General features: G+C 49.7%; 12 protein-coding genes across 12 annotated transcripts; 5 read left to right on the top strand and 7 right to left on the bottom strand.

The window, feature by feature from the left end:
• Nucleotides 1-4974: 4974 nt before the first annotated feature.
• On the bottom strand, nt 4975-5498 carry N7515_005643 (SNARE domain- containing protein; the record flags this gene model as incomplete). The annotated part of the gene is made up of 3 exons (XM_056666387.1): nt 4975-5133; nt 5256-5364; nt 5473-5498. 3 exons carry the CDS (start codon nt 5496-5498, stop codon nt 4975-4977), a joined length of 294 nt encoding a protein of 97 aa, XP_056519983.1.
• Nucleotides 5499-6013: 515 nt separating this feature from the next.
• On the top strand, nt 6014-8371 carry N7515_005642 (Zn(II)2Cys6 transcription factor; the record flags this gene model as incomplete). The annotated part of the gene is made up of 7 exons (XM_056666386.1): nt 6014-6075; nt 6132-6255; nt 6304-6359; nt 6414-6506; nt 6558-6868; nt 6928-7823; nt 7880-8371. 7 exons carry the CDS (start codon nt 6014-6016, stop codon nt 8369-8371), a joined length of 2034 nt encoding a protein of 677 aa, XP_056519982.1.
• A 222-nt stretch (nt 8372-8593) lies between these two features.
• On the top strand, nt 8594-9936 carry N7515_005641 (NAD(P)/FAD-dependent oxidoreductase; the record flags this gene model as incomplete). Its single annotated transcript, XM_056666385.1, has 2 exons — nt 8594-9684; nt 9744-9936. 2 exons carry the CDS (start codon nt 8594-8596, stop codon nt 9934-9936), a joined length of 1284 nt encoding a protein of 427 aa, XP_056519981.1.
• A 306-nt stretch (nt 9937-10242) lies between these two features.
• N7515_005640 (uncharacterized protein) lies at nt 10243-11367 on the bottom strand (the record flags this gene model as incomplete). The annotated part of the gene is made up of 2 exons (XM_056666384.1): nt 10243-11188; nt 11243-11367. The coding sequence occupies 2 exons, from the start codon at nt 11365-11367 to the stop codon at nt 10243-10245; spliced, it is 1071 nt and encodes a 356-aa protein (XP_056519980.1).
• Nucleotides 11368-11760: 393 nt separating this feature from the next.
• Nucleotides 11761-13260, top strand: N7515_005639 (Zn(II)2Cys6 transcription factor domain-containing protein; the record flags this gene model as incomplete). Its single annotated transcript, XM_056666383.1, has 3 exons — nt 11761-11817; nt 11868-12521; nt 12574-13260. The coding sequence occupies 3 exons, from the start codon at nt 11761-11763 to the stop codon at nt 13258-13260; spliced, it is 1398 nt and encodes a 465-aa protein (XP_056519979.1).
• A 588-nt stretch (nt 13261-13848) lies between these two features.
• On the bottom strand, nt 13849-14672 carry N7515_005638 (uncharacterized protein; the record flags this gene model as incomplete). The annotated part of the gene is made up of 3 exons (XM_056666382.1): nt 13849-13913; nt 13982-14103; nt 14485-14672. 3 exons carry the CDS (start codon nt 14670-14672, stop codon nt 13849-13851), a joined length of 375 nt encoding a protein of 124 aa, XP_056519978.1.
• A 240-nt stretch (nt 14673-14912) lies between these two features.
• Nucleotides 14913-15142, bottom strand: N7515_005637 (uncharacterized protein; the record flags this gene model as incomplete). Its single annotated transcript, XM_056666381.1, is given in 2 exon segments — nt 14913-14979; nt 14994-15142. The coding sequence occupies 2 exon segments, from the start codon at nt 15140-15142 to the stop codon at nt 14913-14915; spliced, it is 216 nt and encodes a 71-aa protein (XP_056519977.1).
• A 1046-nt stretch (nt 15143-16188) lies between these two features.
• N7515_005636 (nucleic acid/nucleotide deaminase domain-containing protein) lies at nt 16189-17554 on the bottom strand (the record flags this gene model as incomplete). Its single annotated transcript, XM_056666380.1, is given in 2 exon segments — nt 16189-16929; nt 16940-17554. 2 exon segments carry the CDS (start codon nt 17552-17554, stop codon nt 16189-16191), a joined length of 1356 nt encoding a protein of 451 aa, XP_056519976.1.
• A 105-nt stretch (nt 17555-17659) lies between these two features.
• N7515_005635 (uncharacterized protein) lies at nt 17660-18198 on the bottom strand (the record flags this gene model as incomplete). The annotated part of the gene is made up of 3 exons (XM_056666379.1): nt 17660-17863; nt 17900-18137; nt 18158-18198. The coding sequence occupies 3 exons, from the start codon at nt 18196-18198 to the stop codon at nt 17660-17662; spliced, it is 483 nt and encodes a 160-aa protein (XP_056519975.1).
• Nucleotides 18199-19522: 1324 nt separating this feature from the next.
• On the top strand, nt 19523-21282 carry N7515_005634 (uncharacterized protein; the record flags this gene model as incomplete). The annotated part of the gene is made up of 3 exons (XM_056666378.1): nt 19523-20215; nt 20277-20651; nt 20713-21282. 3 exons carry the CDS (start codon nt 19523-19525, stop codon nt 21280-21282), a joined length of 1638 nt encoding a protein of 545 aa, XP_056519974.1.
• A 1725-nt stretch (nt 21283-23007) lies between these two features.
• Nucleotides 23008-24573, top strand: N7515_005633 (GPI anchored serine-threonine rich family protein; the record flags this gene model as incomplete). Its single annotated transcript, XM_056666377.1, has 6 exons — nt 23008-23056; nt 23110-23188; nt 23267-23407; nt 23472-23728; nt 24052-24364; nt 24459-24573. 6 exons carry the CDS (start codon nt 23008-23010, stop codon nt 24571-24573), a joined length of 954 nt encoding a protein of 317 aa, XP_056519973.1.
• Nucleotides 24574-25580: 1007 nt separating this feature from the next.
• On the bottom strand, nt 25581-27522 carry N7515_005632 (WD40 repeat domain-containing protein; the record flags this gene model as incomplete). Its single annotated transcript, XM_056666376.1, has 5 exons — nt 25581-25630; nt 25685-25760; nt 25816-26302; nt 26355-27291; nt 27381-27522. Coding segments are annotated over 5 exons (1692 nt in total), but the record flags the coding sequence as incomplete, so codon positions are not given.
• Nucleotides 27523-27716: the final 194 nt, after the last annotated feature.

Here is a 27716-nt window from a genome sequence, read left to right as displayed (position 1 = left end):
CTGGGGTCCTTCAACACGCAACCATCCAACCCACTCAAACCCACTCAATCGAAACCACCTGCATATCACAGGGCAGTCAAATGTAGCCAATGATCGGACCTCATGAACCCATGCACCATCAAACCCAAATCATCAAAGCTTATCAGTTCGGTTAATTCTCCGAAACAGCCATCTGGACGGATAGATAAGAACCTCGACAAGTGGAACCCAGGGTCTTTGTCTTCGCGTCCTGGCGTCCATGCGGCGACCATGCCTGCCCTGGCCCACATATCACAGAAGATCAGATCCACCCACGAACAAAAGCAAGGAAATGAACCTAGCGGCTAAAAAAAATTGTGGCGAGATCCACTGATAAATACAGTATTCACATCGGGTAAATGTACTCCGTACCAACAACAACGAAAACAAGCATCAAAGCGCTTCATCACCATTGTCGGAATGTTGTTCTCCGGCCCGGAATGTCTTGTGCCGAGTGTCTACGGAGTACAAAAGTCCGTTTAAATTATTTTGTACCCGTACGGAGCAGACATACACTCTAGGCAAGCAACGGCTACTTTCATCCGATGATCGCCAGGGGCGAGACAAGGCCGAAAAGCCTACTCCGTAGAGCGGGAACTAAACGGACCGCGTGGGGACTTCTAGTGGAACGAGGGAAATATTTTCGTACTGTAGCTAGCGAGCTCTGTCGGGCTAATCATGACTCATGGATTTGTTATTATTATTTGTACACATGGTCAAGCTGTTAGTGTCTGGCTTCGGGATTCCCGGCTTTCGAGGATAACGCAGTGTGGGTTGATGTATACTCCAGGCGCCTCAACTACCCCTTAATGCTCGATAGCCCTGGCAGCATGTAGGTGTTGCCGTCGCCTTTAGACACGTCTTCCTGCCAACTTCTAATATACTCGACTTTTTGACGTTCAACCTCGCATTCGGTCTCAGATGGGCTAGATTCACTTGAACTAGCATCCAGCCCCCAGTCGAGAAAATCATGCAGCCATTCATGTTTCCAGAGTGGCCTATCTTCTATCCGAGAGCCTTCTGTCAAGAAGGCCCATGAAAACAAGTTTCGTGTAGCACTCATCGAGAGCCCTTCGCTGGCTTCTTCCCTCGGGCGTTGAAATCTCGGCGGTATTATTGGGGCAAGTGTGATCATCCCTTTCGCCCAAGCAAGAATGACCTGGATCTGCTTGTATATGGAGATCTTGATTGATCTTGGAAGGAGACAGATCAAGGTAAAGCTGATAGGCAGTACGATACCGCCATGTTTCTAAGATAGTCAGGCATATTTTCTTCGTAATAGCCGAGCCGGAGGCTTCAGGTCCTACTTACCAACCGAGTAAAGCTAGCTCCTGGAAAGGCCTTGTGAAGTAAATGTGCGAGGGTTATGCCTGCCATCATCCAGATGAAGGACAGGGAGTTGGTCCTAAATGGTATTGTGCATGATTTTGGTGCATATGGAAACCCAGTGTCTCGGAAAGATTGTCCATGTTGACCTAACCATTCCCACGAAAGGTAAACGAGCCTGTGATTGCAATTCAGATGAAGTCTGACCTCAAGAGCAGTATCATGGACATCCACCCCGTCGAATGGACGATACGGGCACAACGGTGGATTTCCATGTATCTCCGACAATGTGTCCGTGAGAAATAAGAGGCGAAACTCATCTTCACGAGAAATGGTCAGCCTATGACCGACCTTTCGGGTTTTAATGGAGCCGTGGTTTGGAGCATCCATGAAAGACTGAGGAGATGAGGTCCATGTGACCGCTTCCAGGTAGGTTGGTGGAAGGAGAGTTCGAGATACTCGAAGTATCTGTGGCAAAAGGCCAGTGACTGCGGCACCTAGCCATAGTGAAGCCACGTTCGGCCGTCGCTCGGACATGGCCCAGATGACAGGTAATGACTGTTTGGACTGCAAAGTCAACTGAATTTCCTTCAATGCAGGGTCGATCCATTGACTAGCCAAGTTACAAGGTATATCCAGCTCCCAGAATGACCCGAATAGGCAGGAGGCTAGAAGACCTGAAGTTGCGGAGAAAGCCATGTAATAGGGAAACTCTGTTAATGTTGGTATTTGGCCGGCAAAGGATTGATCCACATAGTTATGGGATACATCTCTTCTAGCAGGCTTAGGCAATGAGACAGAAGCCCCGAATCGATTATGCGTGGGCAATGTGATCGTAGCAGCGAATGCACATAGTAACTGATCGAAAGCATCATGCTCTCGAGCAAAGTTGAGAAGATAGTCATGTGCTGCAGCTGAAGACGGTGGTTCAAGGGTGGTAGCAGAAAGTGGAGAAGCCCTTACAAGATGATGTATCCTGAAAGGACTGTCCACTAGATGACATTCCCACGGCGGGATATATTCCCTACCATTACGGGAAAGGTACGCCTTCCAGCCGCAGCGATCCGCTAGAACTGCAGCCCACCACCTCACCTCCGCACTCTGACCGTATGAAAGCTCCACGTCGGAATCTTTGATAGCACTGTCACCAGATTCGATCAAGGGCGCCATGTTCTCTGTGTATATGACCCGATCCGCGGTATTCATTTGGCGCGATTCAATCAGTCGTGCCGAGAGGACATATGACCAGCCAAGCACCAACACGGAGAGATAGTTTCCAATCGGCTTAGATTTTGGCTGATATCCGGGCCATTCAGAGAAATCATTATTCGAAAGTTCGCAGTCGATCGGAGTAGAATTACCAATGTCGACTTTCCGCGATAACGTCTTTTTGATGGGACCTAGCTCGCAGATATGACTCGAAGATTTGTTACCCGCCGGGACAGCCCACCGTGCATAACCCTCAAGGTACAACGATGATCCTCCAGGCACTTCGAGTACCTCTGGAGACTGAGGAATTGAAGGTGTTTGGTGAAGGAGACCTTTGATGTTACTGCAAGAACGAGGCAAGTGAGGTGCAGACTCGCCCGAGCAGAGTAACGCGCGCCATGTCGACTCTGAGCGATTTCGAACATGGAACGACGAAACAGGATCAGGGCGTAGTGGATCAGAGCAATTGTTAACCATTACGAGACACCAGGTAGCGCGACTACCGGAGAAGTCTTCCTTCGGAATGGACAGGATATTTTGTTCTTCAGACTGGCGCCTCTCTCCCACTGCCCCCTTCGCAGCCTGGTTCATCCCTCAAAGACTTGTTCGTGATTCAGTCACCAGCATACAATTTTGAATTCGCCCGAAGGAATGTTTTCCTAGGCTCGATATCAAAACTATCCCTGGTGCCAGCGAAGGGGTTGGGACCTGAATGAAGTCGGAGTTCGGACAAAGTGATAGAGCCGATTATACTGGTGGGCCAATGGGAGATCAATAATTCTGACTTGCTTTATGTAAAAACAAACAAACAGACAACCTAACTAACTGACTGGGTTGGCCAGCTCCGCAGTGAAATACGTTAACACTTGCACAGTAGTCAACTACTCCGTACTCCGTAGTTACGGCGTAGGTAGCTACCTGCCTAAGTAGTGTAGTGGGAGAACTCAGAACTGCTCCATCGTGGTGAAAAAAGCGGTGCGCGGATTATTCAGCATTTGTGATATAAAAGGCTTCATCGCATGGATAGGACAATCAGACACACTTCTTCTCTTCTAGACCATCCCTGTGTTCTCCTCTCCTGTAGTCCCACTACTCCCAGTGGCGGACCTGGCTCGCAGACAGCTTCGCGTTTCTCGCTCTTCAGTAGGTTGCCACCTAGATGACTAGAAGCATGGACCTCCGACCAGGTGCATGGTCAACATATTTCACATCAAGTTGTCACGAGTTGACGGGTTGTCATGGGGTTTGAGTCGTCTAAACTCTAGATACATCCGGTGTTCGCGAAGACGCACATGGACTTGCTTTCCGTTGCGGGCAGTGTCTGGAGCACAATGGACGCGTGGCAGGTCGATACATTGTCACATTGACAATCTCGACATTCAACTTACCTCAAAAGCGGACGATGATGGTGTCATCACGGATCTCACTCACTGGTTATAGATGAGAAAGAAGTGACCAAGCTTACACGCACAGGCCGGGCTTCGTGATGGTCGCCTTGAAGAGTATGCTAGGTATCTACGGTGACTGTATTGGGAAATACCTACATAGTAATGTAGACATCCTGTCAGGCCCAGCTCCGAGGAAGACCTGCAGCTCATCGAGAAGACCTCCAGTGATGAGTCTGTCAACTCCGAAGATCTGCCAACACCGTTGAGTGCCGAAGAGCTCGATAGCGACATGCAATCAATAGTCAAGGCTGTGCTATACCGTTCAAGAACCCTTGGGCAAGTATTACGGGTCTGAGGTGCTGGCTATGCTGAACGCTCTTCGCATCCAGAATCGTCTGGCTAGCTCCGAGCATCGAAGTGGTATAGATGATCAGTGGACCTATAATAGCAACTCAACCGCCAAGGGAAGAAGCACAGCTGAGAGAATTGAATCAGGCTTATGCTCAAGATTATGTTCGCTATAGACACAGGGTTAATGACATGGAAAGACCTCATGGCAAGGAACAGACGAAACAGGAGATGGTTCTAGTCGCGGCGCAGATTCAGGTCGACTGGCAGCGGAGCGAGACCCGGGCCCCTTGCATTATTGAGACGTCAGCCCAAAGAATCCAAAGGCCGGGGATGGTGAAAACAGGCGGAAGTAGGTGTTGTGAATCGCTCGTCAAGAAGGTAGGGCCAAAGGTCTATGAAAGGACAACCCGGGATAGGACGGGTCCATGAAAAGCCACGGATATATCTCGAAGCACAGAATGCACCCCGAATCAATGTACTATGCGAGATTGAGACTAAGAAGGGCACAGATGCGAACCAAAAATAAAAGCCCACATATACTGACACGTTCAGCAATATTCAATAAGAGCCTCGGTCCAGCAAGGGTATCGAATGTTGAGAGGAGCGGAGGCAAAAGGTGGCAAGGAGAGCGTGGATGAAAGGCGACGAGAAGAAGGCGGATTGTAAGAATGGGAGCGCCCCTTCAAAAGATCCATCCGAGAATGATATAAAGCACGATACCAGCGGCAATGCACATGCCAGCTATCTTCAGCACTGCGACAGTGTCGCCTTGTTTCGCCATCCGTGTGAGCCGAGAGGCGCTGCCTTTCAGGTTCGTTGAGAAGGAGGAAAATACGTCGCTCTAAGTAGGCAGATTGTCAGTCGCAAGTCAAATCAATCAGGCACTGTCCATGGGGTTCCCCCGGATATAATCTGAATCTCCGTATACACGGTGGAGTCAACGAAAGATCGACTTGAACATACCGTGTGGTCAAGAGTATCCTGATCGCGCGCATTGTCATGAATATCGATCGTTACGGAACGGAGCGCGGAAACCTTCGAGGAAAGGGAATTGAGGAGCGCATTATTCTGCCTGGTTCCGAATGTCAGCGATTCGAACAGAGTATAAGATGTACAAACCCAACCAACAACTCCTCTAGTATAGGCGTCCGATGGGGCAAAGCAGAGAAAGGGGACGTACTGCTCACGCTCGTACGCGTCACTCATTATGGCTAGTTTCGTTCTGTCGGGGCTGTTGCAAGGTGTATTAGAAAGTGATGCGAAGACCACAAACACAAGGTTAACCTAGAAATGAGCGAGGCGGAGGTATGTGGCCAAAAGTTTGGGGAAACCGAGCCGACGTCAGTCCAGTGACAGATCACGTGACCGTGTATCTTCACGGTCCCAAGTGCCAACGCTAAACTCTATTAGGCCATCACCTGATTCCCAGATGTACCCTTTTGTTTTTAAATCTTCATCGTTATAGGCTATAGCCCTGCTAAGAAAATACCACAAACATCAGAAGAAATGAAACGGAAACCTCCAGCTATTAGCGTCCTCTAACAAAGAATCAGACAAGAAGCCCATCGAGTTGTGTAGGATGCGCAAAAGTTCCTGCCTGTGTCTCCACGGCTCTTCTCCGTTGTCCCCCGGGACCCACCAGCTGTTCTGCCCTTGATCGACGTTCTATCTACGTCGAACAACATCAATTTACCACGTTCGGGCGTGGTCCCTAAAGCAAAATGTCATCAATCGAAGACGAAAGACCATCGAAACGGGCCCGTCAGGCCTGTGAGCCCTGTCGGTAGGCTTAAACCTCGAATGGCCTGCAGAGAGGCAATGTAGCTGACACTGCTGCAGCCGGAAAAAGTCGCGGTGCCCCGGGGAGAAACCGATCTGCTCGTACTGCGAACGACTCGGCCAACAGTGTGTATATTCAAGTACTGAAATTGCAGAGCAAGGGCTGGGCCACTCCAACAAGATGGTAATCATCGTCCTTGGCTATATTTAGGCACATCCTAACGTCTTGCAGGAAGAACGCATCTCCGGCATCGAGGGAAGGCTAGAACAATTGATGGAATACATTACGTTAGTTGTAATGCTTCCCACCCGCCGTATTCTGTTTAACCAATTTCTACTCAGGCGATCTGCGCCAAATCAACTATCTTCGCCTGCTGCAATTCAACCTCACTCCCCTCAGATTGCGGTGCTGCCGCCCACAGAGAGTCATTCGACGTAAGTCGATCTTATAATTTGCCTACCGGGGGAATCAACTAACAAATGCAGCGACAATGAATTATCTGGGGCATCGGATGTTGAGCTGTATCTGACATACTGCAACGCGCAGCCCCTTCTCCTATTCCCCCTCAGAACATCTCCAGCCTCCCTGAGGACGCGGGATCCTGAACTATTGCTGGCGATTGAAGCTCTTGGAGCCCGTTTCAGAGGTCAAGGTGTCAGTGATCAAACTTTACAGACAAGTATCAAGAGTAAAACAGAAAGGGCTGCTCAGATGGTCATGATGCGTGTGGCATCCGGTACTGTGGAATTATCGACAATCCAGACCCTTTGCCTCCTCAGTATGCTGGAGTTTACAGGTAAAGTAAACTCGCCCGGTTTTTCGTGTTCTGTCTGACTTTGGACACCATCGACTCAGCCGGAAACATCGTTCGCGCAGGGTCTTATACCAGCCTGTCCACATACTTCATGAGGAATCTCAAAATCAATGGCCTAGAGTCTATCAGCAATTTGGAAACCGAAAGTGACGAGCGGAAGCTTTGCTACATAGGTATCCTCATGCTTCAAAATTTCCAGGGGTCCCTACAGCCACCCGATACTGCTGGCCACGCGGATTTACTTGCAGAAACCGGCGGGATCTCCTCTCCATTGGGGTCAACGCTATTTGGAAAGGACAACGCTCGTGGTAACAACGGTGACTCCAAGCCAGACATCGGAATCAATGGTAGCAGTGTTTACACCAGCGAGTTGTGGGCGATGGCTTGTAAATATGCCGCCTGTCATGTCGGCGTTGACTCCCATCCACCATGGTCCCCCTACTCTGATTATACCATGATCAATTTCCGACACTGCGAGCATGAGAGTTTTATGCCACTGAGATTTAGACTTCACGCAAGTCGCTTTCAAGACCATCCATCCTCCTCGCTCAAGGCTCGCCGCGACTATTGGAGCCCATGGCTTTCCTTCCAGCTTGTTTGGCACGCGGTGCCTTGTTTGGTGAACCATCCGTTCCTGCTATCTATGCGCCTTCGAAACTTTCGCAGGACAATGCCCCAGTCGTTCCTGCGCAATTCTTTCGAGCAGCTTACCTTTCACTCGGGCTGGGTTTCTCATTTTCTTGAGCTCATCGAGATGAAAAACTTCGAGGTATCTGACCCCATCATAGGACATTGTGTGGCAATTGTTGCTACGATATATCTTCAACATAGCTTTATTGAGGATCAAGACTTTCACAGGAAAGCGCAAACGGGATTCGAGAAATGCCTTAGATTTCTTCGTAATATGGGTAATCGGTGGCCACACATCGATCGACAGGTCAGTTCACATGCCGTCATTCCAGCTCCTGCGGCTTGTTTTGATACCATATATAGGCCCACCAACTACAGCAACTCCGAGATAGCGTTTCCCCAGGTGGTCTCATGACCGACAATATCCCATCGGGAGGAAGCAACTCTCGCCAGAAATGGTCGGTGAACCTGCAGCTGTTGTGGAATATTTTGGTTTATCCTCGCGCAAGCAACACGTCAGACCCCAATAGCGATATCTTTGGCCCTAAACTAGCCAAAGACAGTGTTGGGTTCCTGGCAGACACTCCCCCTGGCGCTATCACAGACCGCGATTTCGCTCTAATTGGATCTGCGGGAATTTCAGGACACAAAACAGTGGCTCTCGAATGTGTCACCTATCCACCAGAGCAGACCGAGGACCCAATGCAAGCGCCGAGTCAGACATCACCATCAATGGAATTTGCAGGGCTTCCTGGAGATCCTCATATGGAACCTGGTGGCGCCGACGCTTTGTTCCTACAGCTTCAAGATTACGGGAGGGCGTTTGAGGATTGGCTAAGCCTTAATCCAACTTGAGTGACGTATTGAGTCAAAGCTAGCTGATATCCACGCACTCGACATTAGAACGTTGTTCTTCACCTTCTCATCCGGGGAACACGGGCCGGGTCCGGCTTCTCCGGTTGCCAAGACCCGGAACTCAACCGACCCCACCCGTATCATATAACCCAGGGAAATCCCAAGTTGAATGGCAGCTTGGTAAAAGTTCTTTTGGATCTCGATCGTCGATTAATCCTCAGAATGGCCATCAGTAAGACTGATTCAATCCTGATCGTGGGTGCCGGTGCCTTCGGCCTCTCGACCGCTTTTGAGCTCACCAAGCGGGGATATACCAATATAACTGTCGTGGATCGGTTCGTCCCGCCAGCGGCAGATGGAAGCAGTGCCGACATTTCGCGCATCATTCGTGCCGACTATGCGGACCCTGTTTACTCTCGAATGGCCCAGGAGGCATATGCCGGGTGGACCACGGAGTACAAAGATCAGTACTTCGACTCGGGATTTGCCATGCTATCGCAAACGCCAAATAACCCTTACATAGAGGAGTCTAAGAGGAACATCCTGGCAGCAGGTGGCAAATTGGACGAGCTTCCCGATGCCACGGATCTTCGCAAGCTCTACCCCAGTGTTCAGGCCAACTTGGCTGGCATGAGCGGCTATCACAATCCAAGGGGTGGCTGGGCCAATGCTGCCGGTAGTATCCAACAGTTGGCTTCCAAGTGCTCTGTAGCAGGAGTCTCAATTATTTCAGGGCCTCGTGGCATGGTTCTCTCACTGCGCCGGGCAGGCTCACGAGTTATTGGCGTCAATCTTGTCGGGGGGCAGGTATTACTTGCTACGCAGGTGATTCTCAGCACCGGAGCATGGACGAACCGTCTTTTGAACATGGGCCAAGCGGCATCCTCCTCTGGTCAGCCTGTTGGCTTTATTCAGCTGACCGAGGAGGAGGCGCTCGAGATGAGGAAGATCCCAGTGATGATCAATATGAGCACCGGTGTCTTTTCATTCCCGCCCACGCCAGACACACATGTTCTCAAGCTAGCGCGTCACGGCTACGGTTACGCTACCAATGCCACTTTCAATGTGGACGGAGTGCAGAAGACGCTCTCGTCACCAAAGTTCGAGTCCAGCAACGCAACCAGTGGATACATTCCCGACGACGCAGATGAAGGTCTACGCGAGGGTCTGCGTCAGCTTTTCCCCAAGCTCGGCGATCGCCCTTGGTTGAACCGTCGGCTGTGTTGGTACACCGATACCCCTAAGGGCGACTTCATTATTGACCACCATCCCAACATGCCGGGCCTGTTCATAGCTACTGGTGGTTCAGGACAGTAAGTGTTGCATTCTAGACAAGATTTTCAAACTAAGCCCAATACTGACCTCATTCCAGTGCTTTCAAATTCCTGCCTGTCCTGGGTAAATATATCGCGGACTGCTTTGAGAACATCGCGCCTGAGTCCCTGCGTCAAAAATGGAGGATGATCCCACCGCAAGGCGACTCTATGGCTCCCATGTCAGGCGATGGTAGCAGAGGAGGCCCTCCCCTGAGAAAGTTGAGCCCGCTCGAACAGGCCAAGCTGTGAATGCTCGATTCAAGGATATGGCGCTATTATGATTGACATGACGTGACTTCTTGTGAAATATCTCAGACATATGTGACTGGGTTTGAAGGAAACCTTGGAACTCGAAAGATCTTCCCATCATATGGATGTTCATCGGTGGAGCGACTTGTATATACATTCCTGTCTAGACCGTTTGACCTGATCACAAACCCCTAGCTGAACATCCTCGAAGCCATTCGCCATTACCAACAAAAGAAACCATCGTGAATAAATATTGGAACCGCGAAGTGCGCATAAACGTCAACTTTCAACGTCACGACCTATCTATCAAACCTCAGAACTCATTGGAGCAAGCTCCTTCTCCTCATCATATGCAGCCCTGGTATTAGTGGCAGTCCCCACAGCAAAGCTACCATCCTTGCAGACAGGCCATTCATCCTGCCGCAACCAATACTTCTCATGCGAAGGCTCACCCTTAATTACACCCTTTAAATCCAACGGATCGGCAAAAGTCTCCCACTGAGAGCGACGATCAATCCAACCAGGACCCATCCGCTCCGTCCGGCCATCAGGACACAAATAGCGATTCTTTTGACGTGGCAGATTCCGACCCGGATGCATCACGTTCAACCACCAAGTAAACAGAAGCATAGGACCCAACTCAAACGCATAGAGATACCACTCATTGCTCAGAATCGGGCCACAGTTTTCTCGGCACCCCAGATCACCAAACATCTCAAAAGATTCAACAGCACGGAATATACACCGCAGCAAGACGAGAGTCGATGTGCCGTAGAGTGTGATGCAGATCATACGCACATTCGGTGCGAGCATGCTAGCCCGTGAACAGCGAGCGTGAACCATGGCGACGACCGCGATCACGCAGCATTCGACCACAGCTTGGAGGACAAGTCCTGCTGCGATCAGGGTCCCGCCAGACTTGTATTTATCTAGGTCGGAACCGGCTGATGCGTTCTTCGCTGCACCGGCCGCTGTAACTGCTTCGACAGAAGCGCCAACGTAGATGAAGAAGATGAGGACGCGGTTGGGGTTTAAGACTGCGTGCATTGGGAGGTAGTTCATTAATCGGCCGACGAGGTTGTAGGCGGCGGCGGAGTAGACTGGTGGGCCGACGTAGATGAAGACTGTTGATGCGATGTAGAGGTTTAGATTTGCCGGATGGTAGCTTGAGATGCAGCGGAGAATCCATCCGGTGGTAAAGAGGGCTCCGCCCCAGCATATGAAGAAGGTGATACGCCAGAACCGGTAGCGACTGAGGGTGTTAGATTGATCATTGCTTCGGAATTGGGGTACAATAGAGTCTTACTAATTTTGGTAGATGTGGATTAATAGAGATGTGCCGACTAGAGCTGCGAAAATGGCTGGTAGGACATGACTCGGTGTGTATAAGTAGAGGCTGTTTGCCGCTTCATCTGCTGTATCTAGAGCCATCGTGAAGTTGGATTAACTTATAGATAGAGATATGAAATGGGAGATGCCGCAGTCTTAAATATTCAAGTCCTACGAGTCTACGACGATCATGCTGATCTACCTATATCTTGAAGCGCTACATATGTCTAAATCGGGTTAGACCGGGCTGTGTTTGTCGGTGACTTTCGGTTCAGCCGCATGGTGGCATGGTTCATGGACTGACCAATCAGCATTGCTCAATTTTGCCCCGCACGGCGGTATCCATATGTTTAACCGAAAGCGGTTAGACTGTCCAGCCCGCGGTCGGGAGCTGCCCACTTCATTAGGGCGACGCTTGTTCACTTGACAGGCCCTGAAGGCTATGCAGTAACTAGCCGCTTCGAGTGACACGCTTCGCTTCTCCTGAGCCCCACAATGCCAGGTGTGCCATCAGGTCGGGCCTGTGATGCTTGTCGCAAGCAGAAGAAAAAGGTTGGTGTCACAGAATAGTCGCACGAAGTGGTGTCTCTAATAATTCAAAGTGCGACGAGAAGCAGCCAGCCTGTGGGCGGTGTCTTCGATTGAAAGTGAACTGTGTGGGGTCTGGCCAGCAACGATATATGTTTAAGCAAGAGCGACTTTCTCCAAAATCTCATCGAAGCGGCCAAAGCACTCTTGTCTTAAGGCCAACATCGAATAAACGAGAGTTACCAGCTTTAAACATCCCCCGGGCATGCCCTGCGACCTATATAACGCTATTAACTAACTCGTTCGTGGGGATCATCAAACGGTCCACCGATCTCCGATTCAATCTGTGGTGGTCCTTTGGCATTTTCCTGGAGGAAGTGCCCAGGCGGCTGGGCAGCAATGAAGCACTCGACCGTGCCGTTGATGCCGTGACCACTGCCCATGCAGACTTCTGCACTCACCGACAAGCTTCAGTTCAGGCACTTTCCAAGTACTCGCATGCTCTTACAACCCTCAGGTTGTATTTGGACGATCCATTGCAAGCGAGTGCTTCTGACACATTATGTGCTGTTATGATACTATTGGTCTGCCAAACATTCATCAGTAATGACGGCCAAACGATATCAGGCCATGCCCAAGGGGCTGCCAACATATTGCACGCGCGCAAGAACTTCGGGCCACGCGACGACTTTGAGCGTAAACTATTTCTATCGCTGCGGGGAAGTGTGGTAAATATGCCTGTCGACCAATTCACTGAGTCTTGCTGACCACATCTCCAAGCTATTCGAGGGTTTATACAACGATGCTATTGACTTAAGCGCCGAGGAGTGGGAAGCCTTGGTCGACAATGACTATGACCAGAATTTACCCGAGGGCCAGATTTTGCGGTGTCTGGCACGAGCTCCAGTACTATTGAAACGCGGGAGAGGAGCTATTCGCGATGGCCAAGATTTAACTTCGTTGGCGGAGGAAACTCGGCCAATATATGAAAGGTGCAAGACAATTTTAGCCGAATTGAAAGCGCGAACAGTCGAGCACGAAAGTTCGGCGCTCAGTACTGTACAAGGGACTTTCATGGCTCGCATCCTGCGAGCCCATTATCTTCGCACCTACGGGATTGGCCTCGCAATCACAGCATTCTTCAATTGCATGTGTCAAGCACTGGATCCCAATGACATTACCTGCGTTACAGAATCACGATATCTGGTCGAAGAGATCCTCCTTCATGCTCAGGTGTCCAACATATACAGGCCTGTTGGAGCAGGCTATATACTAATGTGCCTTTCAGCTGCATGGGCCGTTACTGCAGATCCCCAGCTGCGGTCAATGGTCGAAGCAACCTTCACTGACTACCAAGGTGATTTTGTCTCTCACAGCGGTGTCAATATCTCTCAAGAATTGGAATTGGCAAGCCAGAAATTATGGCTTGGATCCAATGCTCGACTGAGGTCAGGTTTATCTCCTTGAACTTTCGAAAGCGTGTCAGATACGCAAAATCTCCTGTTCCAGCAGGCGTGCGGCAATCCATGCTTTATTTTAATGTGTTATCTTTGCACATTAAACAGCAGGTATGTAAGATAATACAATTCCAAAGCATCTATCTGGGTCTCAACTCCAGCCCCCAATGTCATCAATGCCCTGATTATGGCTCTAACCTAGTGGTATATGGATAGATTTAACTAGCTTGAATCATAACCGTGTTGTTTCCATGCTATATCGCTCCCGCCTCAGACACATCTGCATCTGTTGAATCTCTTCATACATAATTCGCCATGTATGTACCTCCTTCGGCAACGAGATACTCCCGCAGACATGAGCCTCATGTCTGCTGCCGATTCGACTATCAGTCGTGAGGCCAAACAACGTGACTACACATTTACTTGCCGGAGGGAACCTCTTCATAAGGATGTCACATGGTCTCATCCCGCAATACAGATATTCAACTTCGGGACGGCTTGCACGTGGCGCTGTTTGCTTTACAGAGAACACTGTTTGGCAATCATATGACCCTATGGATGTGGATGAATGAGGCAAATCGCTCACTCTGTTGACACTTTATATTTCTTTCCTCTTCTCCTTCTCCTTCTCCTTCTCCTTCTTCTTCTCCCACTCTTCATCATCTACTATTCATCATCTTACTCTTCCCCCTGCTGCTCTTGCTCAACGGCAACAATTCTTCATCATCGACACTTCTTCTTCTTCTTCTTCTTCTTCTTCTTCTTCTTCTTCTTCTTCTTCTTCTTCATCCGCATACTATCCATCCTTCTGCTGCTGCTGCTCCTCCTACTGATCTTCTTCTTCCTCTTCCTTCTGCTCAGAGTCACCACTTCATCGTCAGCACTCTTCCATCATCATCGCTTCCACATCATCATTTCTTGCTCATTACATTTCATTTTACTCTCTCAAGGCCAAGTCTCTTAGCATCGCCGCCGCAGCCATGTCACTGACCAGCTTGCCGACAGAGCTTATCCTTAGGATTCACGAGAATTTGACGAGGGCAGACCGAGCTGCCCTGTTCAGACATGTCGGCGGCTCGAGCTAACGCTTGGCAATATGCTTTACAAAGACAACACACCGGCAGACCATACCGAGATCCTGCTATGGGCAGTGGAAAGAGATCTTTTGCCAACTATTCACAAGTGCATCGGGGCCGGTGCGAAGTTTCGGCGCCGAGACAAATTTGGGTCATACCGCAGACCCCTCAATTCTCCGGAGGAGTAGACTGTGATCCATCGTTCTCCGAAATTACACCCTTCGACAAGAGCGGCGGCGTATGGGTTCCTCGATTGTGTCGACTTTTCCTCTGCAAGTGCGTCGTCGCCGATTACCTCGACGAGTTCTACGACACCCCGATGAGGATGGCCGCCGGGAATGGGCATTCGCTCTGAGGTCCGAGGGGCACCTAGTACAACTCCTACCACGCCGCCGGTTCAGCCCGCGAATCAACCGCAAAGTGCACCAGCACAACTCCTACCAGACAGCGGAGGGCGTATAACCGCCGTATACCGTCTAAGCAAGGACAGGATACCAGGAGCATGAACTGCCGGCTCGACCGCGGTACGACTGACTGTGGAAATGGCACATCTTGTGCAGTTTCAACATTGACAACGTCAATGCAGTTATTCTAGACGCGTATCCTGAAGCACTTTGCGGTTGATTTGAGATCGGATGGTTCGGACGATGGTCCTGTGTTAGCATACCGGAACCGGGCTGAACCGGCGGCGGGGTGTCGCCAAGGAGAGGGTCCATATCGTGATGTGTCCATGCTGCCCTGAGAGGAGAAGACCAGGGCTGGTAAATTTAGTCCTTCTTCGGGGCTTCGATGTTGCCCAGCGTGGTACTGATGCATTGCGACTGGCATCGAGCAGCGACACGCTCGGTACCATGCTCGACTGGACTTCGGGCTGCTGGGATCTTTGATCATGGGTTACTGTCTGAACTTCCGTTCCAGCGGGCAACCACAGCCATGCTCAGTTATCTAGAGCATCTGATCAGGTCCAACTCCAGGAACAAGATGCCCCGCCGAAGAAGCCCGGCTGATTGTGAAGCAGCCAGCTATCAACGATGATAGCTTTTGATGATGACGATGTTATTTGATGATGTTATTTGATGACGTTTTCTATATGTGGGATTGTATTCTCAGTCTATATTAGTAGGTCCAAGACGCAACCCCGGGCCTGCTGCCCAGCAAGAGATAAATCACCCAGGTAGCACCTTAAGCGTGTACCTGTAAGCGTTGAATATTGGATACAAAAAGTAACAGGATATGTATACAGTACACTTCTAAACAAAATATCGGCAACAATAGTCTGTCCAGTTGTCAGTATCCACTTGCGGGTGCCCGGCTCGGCGAGTTCCGGGCGCCTGTTTAGCGTGCTTTTCCGCCAACTGGCAAACTTTAAGTCAACTGGCCAATATCGAGTCAACTGGCAAACCTCTAGGCAACTGGCGAGGCCATATTGCTCCGAATTGCCCCGATAGGCCCACGGCGACAGCATGTAATGCTAGCTAAATCGAGTTAATCAGAACATTACTATCGTGATCATCATCATCCGACAGTGACACGTGCCGCGGCTGATCTGGTGTTTAATTCTATGGCAAAGGTATCGATTCACAACCTAACCTGCTTAATCTCATCGACCTTGAACTCAGCGGTAGCGCGACCAGTACCATTGAAACATCCCTGGATACTTGCGAACATATGTAATAGCTTCCATTGATTGAGCTAGACTCCTCCAGGTTAATGTGAGCCTTCAACATCCGCACAAGGCAGAGGAAATAGGGCATCGAGCAGTACGTAGTACCTGACGCGGCGCTTCCTATTTGTCTTTGGTCCATCCCTGCGTATTTATCCTCAATACCACATCCCCAGCGGCAAGACAGAACGCATTATCTTCAGACAATTGCAATAAGACTCACCATCGAGCTGCTGCACGTCTCTCTTATGGATTGGAAGTTGTCCGTTGTAAGCCTTTCGATACCGTAGCCTAAGGATCCTTCTCTAGTCCCAGAAGTTGCTTGATCCTTTAATTCGAGATGGACTTCAAGCGATTCTGCGGTATAAAGATGGAAAGGTCTGCTAAATCTGACAAAATCATTGATTAGTTCTCCTTGGGCCAAGTAAACGGTCTCAACGAAATTTTCCGAATGAGACACAGTCCCAGTGCTTGAATTTCGGCTGAGATCCAATAAAGGGCCATATCTAGGCGGACCTTCGGATAGGGTACTAGACCGGCGAATCGAAGTCATTCTTCCCACAGAGTTCTCTGACAAAAGTTCCGGTTGATTCACAGTTGTTGAAGAATCCGATAAGGTAAGCAAGTTGCTTTCATTCGGAAAGGGATGAATAGACAGTTTTCTTTGAGCTAGGCCTCGTGAAATATCCTGGCGGAGGGTCTTGCCTAGCCATTGATTAAGTGTATGCTGGAGGGCTCCAAACTCCGGTAGAATCGGAAGTCTCCAGCCAGGATAAGGTCGGCCATGGGCTCTCGGAGTATGCATTCGTCCGTGTAGCTGAATGAAAGTGTTGCAGAGAAAGCATGCGTCTTTGCTTGAACTAACTACTCGTGGAAACGGCCTTCGGGCTTGCATTTCGCAAAAGGCAATGATTTGGATTTCGGCGTGGAGTTTTTGCCGCTGAAAAAACATTTTGAGCTCCTTTATGCCTAGCACGGGCAGCGTTTTCGTCAATTTTCAAATTGCGGCACAACAGAGGAACACTTCGTTGACCCTTGGCCAATCCAAGCTTGGATAAACTTGAGCATAGGTCCGGAAACTTGCTGGTGTCTATTTGACCTTCGAATGCCTTTTTGGGTAGGTTTGCCAGTTGAATTTCCATATTGCGGACCAGTGGAAATTTCTTTGCGGTTCGATACAGTTTCCTAGCGGCTTCCCAGTATCTTGAGATCTTTCTGATGATGTTCAAAAAACTGGATCTTGAGGTCGGATACATGTCATGGTTCGAGATTATGTTTAGCAACTCATGGTAACGTGGTGCTGTTTGTTGCAAGTGATGTATCCCTTCCACAAGATCACTCAGCTCATCCAGAGTCTGGTGCTTCAACCATCGAACAACCAGCTGTATGACTTTGTTTGCCTCTGATATAAACAATTCCGACACGAGCGATAAGTCCTTGTTGTGAAGCTTTTGAGCCTCAATTCGTCGAATGCTAAAGATCGTGTCTTTCAGTAGATCTTGAATTGGCCTCTTAGTTGTCCCTCGTTCGAGTCGCAACCGGCAAAGTACTCGTGGTGAGCACATTGATATGATTGACATAAAGACTCTACTCTGGAGGTTGGACTGTTCTACTATATTTTGGAGAATCAGAATCGTTAAAGTTGATCATTATGCTCAAATCAGGAAGGACTAACCGTAATCTGAATCATGAAGTATTTGAAATACTTGTTCAAAGCTTGATTTCAAGTTTCGTAGAATGCCATCCCCATCAGCGTAGGTTCTCTTGTTGATGGCTAGGATGACCTTTAAAGTTGTCCCAGATGAGTCCTGTTCAACACAGACTGCCGGGATATGATCCCACCCATCCTTCGTTTTTGCCAGGAAGGCAAGAACCTATGTTAGTCTACGCTCTGTTGAAAACGGCAAAACGTATTCTTGGCTGGTTGGCAAGTGATTTGCATTTCGAACGACTGGAGTAGGGACCTGGTGAAAGAAGGATGTGAGGGCGATATACTCGGCACAAGTAGTTGTGGGGCTTTGGGTTGTCTGAGCCATGGAACTCAAAGGTCGAAGAAAGATGCCTAGGCGAGAGTGGAGTGGTATAAAGAGGGAAAATGTGGTTTCATGAGCCAGCGGGGCACCTGCAGGTTTCCAAGCACCCTGGTCCCTATGTGAGGTGGCACTTACATAGAGAGCTCTACGCGCGCGATAAGATCATATATGGACATGGTTTGAACCAATGACAATCTCCTACCCGGGATTCCACATTTTGGAACACATGAGGTTATGAACGGCATTCGAGCCGGTGAAAAAGAGCGCAGCTTGTATAAATGATTGTGATCGAAGGCTGGCTGCACGGTTAAAGAAATATATGGAAAAGAGGACAATTTTCTTGCCGAATCGCAAGTTCTCACTCTACTGTTCGTAGGAACCATGATATTATGGGCTGTAAGCTGTTCATTTGACAAACTCACTGAAAGTGCTTGTGTGCCTAACGTAATTTAACGTTGGCTTGTTCATTACGGCCGATGCAGCACAATACAATTTGGCGGCTCTTTTGCATAAGGGGGTCATGTATCACGTGACATAGATCTCCCGCTTAGCTTGGCCCAAGTTCCCAAGTCCCAACCCAACCTCTACCGAGCTGGGTACCATCGGTGCCATCTCCACTCCACCCCAGCCGGAACGTGTTCACTGCTGTATCTGTCAAGCCCAGTTTCGAGCGAATCAGCGATTTTCCCTCCGATCTTTGCCTTGATTGTCGTAAATGTCTTCCAGCATTATCTACCCACTCGCCAAGTTCCTTTCGCATGAAGGACAGCTGCTGAATGGAAGCCCCTAGACCTCGGTCATATACATATCGAGTGTTCTCGCTGCGGTTCTTTGGTTTGGCGGATTGAGATTTATTCTGCCGTCACGGATGATGCTTCTTAGGTAGGAGTTATGCTACAAGCATGGTAGTATGCCTCCGCACCCTTTGGCGGAGCCGCCCCGGACCTTACGGCATTGGTTCACTGCCAATTCTAAGCACGCGCGCATACTTAAAGGGTATACCCAGCAGCTTAACTTTGCTATGGCGTATACCTCTATTGGGAGGAAGCAAGACGAACGCCGAATTAAACTGAATGGAACGCTGTGGCTGCTCCAGCTTCAGTGTGCTATGTAACATATGATGGGCCTTTAAAGTGTAATATTGCTTTTTCCGGCCGCTAGGTAGATCGAATTTGTAGAGGCATCGCGTAACGGCCATTACCGTGACCATTGGTAATGAATGGGTTGTGCCCTATTCCACCTACTACTTCTGGACGTTGGATGTTTGTTTGCTGAATCTCTGAATCTCCGGAAGGTCCACATTTCTGCAGTCATATAGCGTACTAAGTTCGTCAAAGGTTTGCCTGGGATAAATGGCATCTCTGGCTTTGTCCTTATCCCCCTATAACACTTTTGTTGGTGGCTAGTTTCTTCACTCTTCTCCTTCCCTGTGAATCTCCCCTACCCTCAACTTCAGACATCAACTATCTCCACGCCTCTACCTCGCAACGACGGAACAATATGGCATCTCATCAACTTCAAAAAGGTACTCAAGAAATAGAGAAGCATATGAGTCTTGCCCAAGGTGACATGCACTCTTTCCTGGCGTCTGGTCGTGGCAACAGGCGCCTGGAGGAGGAGGTGATCACAGCACCTTTATTCTCTCTTCATGCTTGCAAAGTCCTTGATAGCGAGCAGCAACGAAACAACCAACCCACGGAGAAGCGCCAGGTTTACCCACAGTATGGGCTCCTAGGGTTGCGAACCCGACCCGCCGGCGACACCCCAGACCAAGAGGATCTTATCTACACCAACGTGTCAGCTCCATGGTCCGCCTTCATCTGCGGTAGTCAGGGCAGCGGCAAAAGCCACACGCTCTCCTGTCTCCTGGAAAATGCATTGATCAAGCCTTCACCCGCTGGAAAGCTTTCGTCGCCTCTCGCCGGACTGGTCGTTCATTACGACAAATTCACCGCGTTTGCCAGCACCCAGCTGTGTGAAGCGGCTCACTTGTGCTCCTCGAACATTCCCGTCCGGGTGCTTGTCTCCCCGACGAATTACCTCGCCATGAAAAAAGCGTACACAAAGCTGGCAGGTGGTTCCAGTATGCTCAAGGTTCAGCCCTTGTACCTTCCTCAGAAGGACCTGAATATCAGCATGATGAAGACCCTCATGGCTGTCAATAACAAAGCTGGCCAGCCGCTGTACATTGAGGTATGTGTGTGAGCCCTTGGGAGCGAATGGAGTCATGTGTCTAACAAGTCGCAATTCACAGGTCATAATGAAGATCCTCCGGGACATGGCGATTCAGAATCAAGGCCAGGCAGGCTTTAACTATGCCGCATTCAAGAACATGTTGGACAAGGAGCAATTTGTCAGAGGCCAGCTCATGCCTCTCACCTTGCGACTGGAGGTTCTAGAGTCATTCTTCGAGCCTGGCTCTGTGCCTGGCGCGACTTCTAAAAAGTCCAAGGAACATGATACTGACAGTACCTGGAAGTTCTCTCCAGGTACACTGACCATCATTGACCTGAGCTGTCCGTTCGTCGGTCCGGATGATGCATGTGCCCTCTTTAATATCTCGCTTTCCTTGTTCCTCAAGGATCGACAGGACACTGGTCGAATGATCGCACTTGATGAAGCGCATAAAGTACGTTGACTGTTCTCCTCTCCCTGTCTTCCACCTTGACTAATCCCGCGTTCACTCGTAGTACATGACTTCAACTGCGCCGGAAGCCGTCGAGTTCACAGAGACCTTGCTGTCTGTTGTCCGCCAACAGCGCCATTTGGGCGCGCGTGTCATGATCGCAACTCAAGAACCGACCCTTGCGCCATCACTTTTGGAGCTTTGCAATGTGACCATCATCCATCGCTTCTCATCGCCGGCTTGGTTCAGAGCCATCCGATCCCACATTGCCGGGGCCGGGGTTGAGGAGGCTGCCACGAAGGACAGCTCCACATCTGACATTTTCCACCGGATCGTCCACCTGGCGACTGGTGAGGCCTTGGTCTTCTGCCCGACCGCCCTGCTGGATGTCCAAGAGGGCGATGAAGACGCTGCTTCCAATCTCTCAGCAGGCACAACATCCTCTAGCGGCCCAGATTCCGCCGAGTTTTGTGACCCATTGGTTGATAAAGAGGCATTGGGCAATTATTCCGGGGAAGAGGGTCTTACTAGGACTACAGGACCTCGTCCTGTTCAACTTGGGACTTCCTATGCCCACATTAGAGTTCGCAGAAGGATTACAGTTGACGGTGGTCGCAGCGTGCTGGAGGTCTAGGATTAATACTACATAGATTGACATGGAGTTGTAACGGTGCATGAAAGGATGCTGCTCTTATCTCTGTCGAGATGATTGATAATTTTGTGTCACATTGGAAATGACAGCTGACCACAGAATGGCATGTATCTATCGCTTTGTTTTGAATACCAACCTGGTTCTTCACCTGGCCTTACTCAATAACCTTGGAGACTTTGGGCATCTGTTGCCCCAACGTAGAGAGCTTACTATGAGTACACCCTGACGCTCTTTTCGTATCTACACACTCCACGTCATATTCAAGGCTTCGTAAAATGCTGACGACGACTCTCCCCTCAAAAACAATGACGAGGAGGTTAAAAACACCAAAGTGTTAGACAAGCCACACTGCAAAGCCAAACGCAGCTTGGCCTGCCGGTGGTGGAAGTGTCGGAGAGCACAACACTGCCCAAGACCGAACGGAGACCTGTTTGTTATGACAATTCAGACAGGGATCTGACCCAGCAAGCAACCTGGGTCTTATTTGGAATATTCGAATCTCTCCTAGGCATTGTCCAATCAACGCTCTTCCGACGTTGTGTTCAGGCTTTGTGGAACTTTAGACATTTCCCATCTTGCCCCCTAGGCAACCATTTCGAAATCTCAGAGCCTCGATAAGGGTCAGATCAGCTTTGGCTCAACAATAGGTTTAAACCGAGGGACAATGGCATGCTTACTATTCCGTTGGACTTGTGCGTTGCTATGGCCCCTGTGCCGGGTTGGAAATGTGCAACGCCCTTCCTTTCTTGGCTTCGTCCTACCTGCGCTCTTCACCGAGAGAGTACCCGGGAGTCGATATCTCCGGTGTGCTTAGGCCTTCCGGATGTTCTGTCCGACATCTAACATGTTATCGAGTAATAGCACAACCAGACACTGATGATGTCGTGATGGCTTGGGTATAGACTGCCAATGTGAGCTTTTCAACTTCGAAGGTTTGGGTCTAACCACGGTAACTATTCTAGTCCCGTGTAAGCTTAAAGGCTATTTCATCTTCAGATATGCACGTCTCGGGGATTTAATGTCTGTTATATTATCTGACGCATTATCAGTGATCATATAGTTCAAGGTATCAATCCTCTCGTGGAGTCATGCAATCGCCATCCTAATCTAAATGGGCTGCAGCGGTAATCCTAGGGGACCAGGGCCCTTGCCAGTAAGTTCGTTTCTGCCAAGTGAATCGATCTTCAATGCATCATAGAAAGCTTCATTGCGATACAGACAGGAGCTATGACGCGCGGCCAGCCAGCCTCACACATGTTGTACTTCATGGATTGAGTGGACGAAAGATTCCCATCTGGGCTGAAAAAGAGGTAGCAGGCTACTGAGTCGCCAGTCTCTCCTTTGGTCCCCTTCGACTGCAGTACAGTATTAAAGTCACATCACGGGGACGGCAAAATGCGGTCCTCGCCTGGTCTTTCTTTTGTACTCCGACGCAACTGGGAGCACGAGAGACGATGGATCAAGGCACCACGGGAAATCAGCCCAAAAATAAAGATTGCCATAGACATTTTAACAGACCCTGTGAGAGTTACATTCCCCAGTGTCTACCATAGGCACTATAAATCATCATGCCCCCGTCCTATGTCGCCCTTGACTTTTGTTTCCTCCAACCTCGCGAATATTATATTGCGGCCCGACCTTCCAACATTGACAACTACTTCCTCGAATTACTTCACTTGTTACTGGTTACCACCCACGTTAATCAATATGCGGACAAACGTTGTGTCTTTGGTGGCCTTGGCTGCTACGGCTGCAGGTAGGTCATATCGTCTTGGGCATTACGGATGGATCTAACCACAGTTATGACAGCCCTCGTTGTCACCTCGCCACGCATGGGCGAAAGGATTGACCCCGATATGCCTCTTACTATCAAGTGGCAGTCTGTCTCGTAAGCTACCCGTCCGACATGGTCAACGGCCACCTACGAATAGCCACAAGAGGCTAATCACAGAACCAATATCACTAGAACGGACCCAGATACTTTCAACATTGAGCTGGTCAATCAGAATGTGTACCCTCCGACGACAGAGATTGTGGCCCGGGATGTAGACTCCTCTACTGGCTCCTACACCATCGACGCGAAGACTTTCCCAAATGTGGACACAGGGTTCGTCGAACCTGATCTACCTTGTTTTCTCACCAATCTTCAAGTTACTGACCGTGCAATATAGAAAGGGATACCAGATCAACATGCTTTCGCGAAGCAACGGCATTCTCGCCCAGTCTGAGCAATTCCGAGTCACTGAGCCCGGTGCACTTGCTAGTAGTTCTGGTAAGGAAACCAGCTCTGCGCTTGAAACTTCGTCTATCTCTGCTTCGTCCACTTTGCTTTCTTCCACCGCGTCGACCAGTGATCTTACTTCGTCGACGCTCGCTTCTTCCACGACTGCTTCCTCTTCTATGTCTTCGACCGCTCACTCCTCCACCAGTGCGTCTACCCCTACCTCGTCCTATTCATCTACTGCTTCCTCTTCTATTTTTACCCCTACGTCATCTTCTATTATAACCAGCTCTTCTATAAGTGCGTCTACCTCTTCCCTTTTGCCCTCCGTCTCTTCTTCCACCTTACCCTTGACACTGTCCTCTATTTCTACCTCTACCTCTTCCCTCTTGCCCCCTGTGCCTTCTTCCACCATACCCTGGATACCGTCCTCTATTTCCACCTCCACCTCTAAACTGCCATTCCCTACCCTTTCAACATCTACTATTCCCACTACCACCATCCCATCCATTCCCACCCCCACAGAAAAGACATCCACAATATCTACCCATACAACATCCTATTCCGAGACCGTGGAATCCACCATGACGCTTACCTTCCCCACTTCTTCCTCAGTCTCATCAACATTAACACCCTCAACTTCTTCTTTCATAACCACAACCTCTCCTACCCCGACCATATCCTCCTCTTCAATAATCTCTACATCCATGTCCACACCTTCTTCTATCTCAACTACCACCTCCAAATCCATTCCAACCTGGACTTCCACATCAAGCACTATCTCTTTTACCAAACCACACACTACCACCTCTCATTCTTCTACCCACACTTCCACCACGCCTGGTCAGTAAGAAGGCGGAAAGCACGGCTTCCGAGAACCACACATTTGCTTTTCACCCATAACATGAAGAACGCAAAAGGCTAACTTTGTCTACAGTGACGACCAAGACTTCGACCACAACTTCGACCAGCACCTCCACCTCGACCCATTCCACTACCACTGCAACCACCACCCGTCGCTCAACTTCGACTTCCACCTCGACGGCGACTGAGTCGGCCACCGAGTCTGCGACTACTACTGCAAACGCTGCTGCCGTCCTCATGCCGCCTGCTGGCAGTTTTTTGCTTGGTCTATTCGCGCTGGCTCTTTGAGACTGGGGATCAAATCACCCCGTCTAGCCAACTGGTCAATCCTTTAGCCAACTGGTCAATCGGGGAAGGGGGCTTACGCCTAGATATATGCGGTTGAAGATAGTTCGGATTGTCTGTAGTCATTTCTTTTGATGTATCTTGCGTTCAGAGAAAGGAAAGAAGTTGGTTATTCTGTTTGTGATGAAATTGTTGTGGTTTATGATGTTGATGATTTGGTCTATGGACCGCTGATATGCCCCCTACATTAATGCGCAGAAATTCGATAACTAACGCCCATGTTCGTTCTATATCCTTGAAACTGCTATGCTGGCTGCCAATCGATTTTTTACTTCCATTGGGATTTGACTCGCTGTAACCTAACTTGCCTAGGTTCCAGCTCCCGCTATTTGGAACACCCCGGGCATATATATTGTCCCATACCTATCGACAGGATCCCTACCTCCCCCTCGTCGGAATGGAGTCTTCCACGGAAGGTTGGGATGGACTCCGCTTCGACAAGTGCCCGATGGCAATGGAGGTACCTAGGTTATTTTTTAAGGCCAAGGACGATTCAGAGCTATGACAGACCTCATCAGTCCCGACCCTGATGTATGGAAGTATGTCCGTACATTTAACCTTGAAGAATGCCTTGACGAGAAAGAATAATCTGTGCATTGAGCGAAATGCGTCTTCCAATCCATCCTACTTAACACAATACCGGCACTGACGCGTAAGGATGGATATCAAGAAGACTGATGAACATTGAACACTCGCCAAAACGCTCAACGCTGAGTTATTGACCTCCAGGGCCTTCCCCAAGAGTTGGGTTGAAATAAGTGCTGCATGAAACCCCCAAAGCAGGAAATAGCTAACTATGCTGTTTCGGAAACGCAACTACCGGATCCGTGCTGTGAGATCGAATATGCCATCATGACTTCACGACGCTATCGCTAGGCCGACTCCAAGTGCGGATATGGCCTGTACGAGAGTATTAGTACAATTTTCTGTCAAAAAGACCATGTTGGTACGCACCTTCTAAAGACGAAGTCATGATGCAGTCTTTCTGGAAACCGAGCCAGGTGGTGGGATCTTCGCCGACGATTTTGGACTATGGCTTGATTAGTCTAATGAACTCCAAAGCCCTCGCCAGAACCATTACTTACCATGATCGGGGGCAGTAGACCTGTGCGGGACCGAGGTTCCACGGGGTGACTCATGGTCGGATCGATATCTTCGCTGGTCTGCTCGGTACCGTTGGAGTCTGATCGCATCCGATTATCCCCGCTATCTGCACGGTGACGGTTGGCGGTTTGCGTGTTTGGCAAAATGATACTGGACCGGTTTCGAGTCGAGGCTTGCGGGTGTGCCCGGGGGCGGTGGAGCATGCCGACGCTGAAATCCCATAGAAGCAGGCGGCAGTCATCGCCAACGCTGCCAATCCGGTATGTTTTCTGATCACAGCGCCACGGATCGAATGCGACGGCCGAGACCCAAGAATTATGGCCCTGGCACCTGGCGACGATCTTGCGCTCGGGGAAAGACCAGATTGTCAACAAGTCATCCTGGCCTCCGGTAACGATGTACTTGCCATCTGGTGACCAGCAGACGCAGATAAGCCCGCCGTAATAGCTGCGGAATATATCCAATACCCTAGAATGCGTCAGTCTGGAGGGTGAAATATCGGAACATGAGATGGACATACTCTTCTTTTAGATAATCCATTAGCCGCAGCGATCCATCTTCGAGCACGACGGCCAAATGTCGTTGGTCTGGTGAGAAGGAGAAACTCGAGATCTTTTGATTTGCTAATTTCCAGAATGAGACAGGATTGGTTCTCTGATTTCGTGAGTTCACAGATTTGAGAATATCCAAGGGTAAGCGTCCGGCCTCCTGTTCACTATTGCCATTCACCTCCGGAGTGAACAGCGCATCGTCCTTCTCCTTGTCATACACTACCAACGCTCCATTGGCGTGTGAGGCAATAAATAGGTTCTCAGACCCAGGAAGCCATTTGATATGTGTGACAGGAGAGCTGTTAATCACGCCGTTCTTGTTGATGCGCGCGTACTTCTGTGACATAGGCTCATACCAAATGATGTCGCCTGCAGAAGAGCCCATCACGATGTCCAAGTGTGATGTTGTCTTAGTGAGTTCATTGATATCGTGGCATATCATGTGTGCTTTGGTGAAAAGGACTTTGGTAAGATGTTCCTCCTTTGTCGGTGAACTGAGGTCGAGCCATTGGAATGCTCGATTGATATTTGCAAATGCAAATACACCATTCGGATCACGCTCGCTCAATCTCTTGGCAGATGTCTCATTTGTGATGACCCGTGAAACGAAGGAAGAGCTGCTCTTGATGATGTTGTTCTTCGGCTTTCTTCGCTTCAAAGCATCCTTTGATGTTACCGGTGGCGCCGCAAGAGCCGGATTTCCATCGCCAAATTGGGGGGCTGTAACGGCGGATGTCAAGAAAGTCGGGGGCTTCTTTCGCGGATCGAGACTGACGAGCGATAACTTTACGCCAGAGGTGGGGGGTGTGGGTATCGTCGCAAGAGGGTTAGGGTTGACGATGGGAGCTTCGGAGGGGTGAGGAGGCGGGGTTGCGAGAAGTAGATCATCTTGAAGCGTGTATGTTCCTGTGACCATATTCACGATTAGCTATTAGTCCATCAACGGGCTCGGGATTGATTTTGACCGGTAGCGACCACTGCCTGAGCGCACATACCCTCGCCAACTTGCAATGGACAACCACCCTCTGGGTGAGTTACAGTGTTATTCGTTTCCACAACGGGAACCGCCATACCATTCGCCGCCCCCGCCGCGTATGCGACAGGGATGGTGTAGCGTGGAGGGGGAGGTGGAAGAACACTGGTGGTGGTGTCAGCAAGTGAACGAGCAATGGTATGAGATGTGCGTTTCTTCTCAGGCAAGTGGTGATGAAATGTGCGAGAGATGCTTTGATGAAGAAAGAGAGAGTCCAGAGCTCAAAGCAGAGGGAAGTTAAAGAAAGAGGAGAGCCTTACAACATAGTCAAGACGTCACTCGTACAGACTCTATTTGG

This window comes from Penicillium bovifimosum (assembly GCF_028826915.1).
Source record: "Penicillium bovifimosum strain IBT 22155 chromosome Unknown utg000005l_segment0_segment0, whole genome shotgun sequence".
Classification (NCBI taxonomy): Eukaryota; Fungi; Ascomycota; class Eurotiomycetes; order Eurotiales; family Aspergillaceae; genus Penicillium; species Penicillium bovifimosum.
This window is presented reverse-complemented; position numbering and strand designations above follow the sequence as displayed.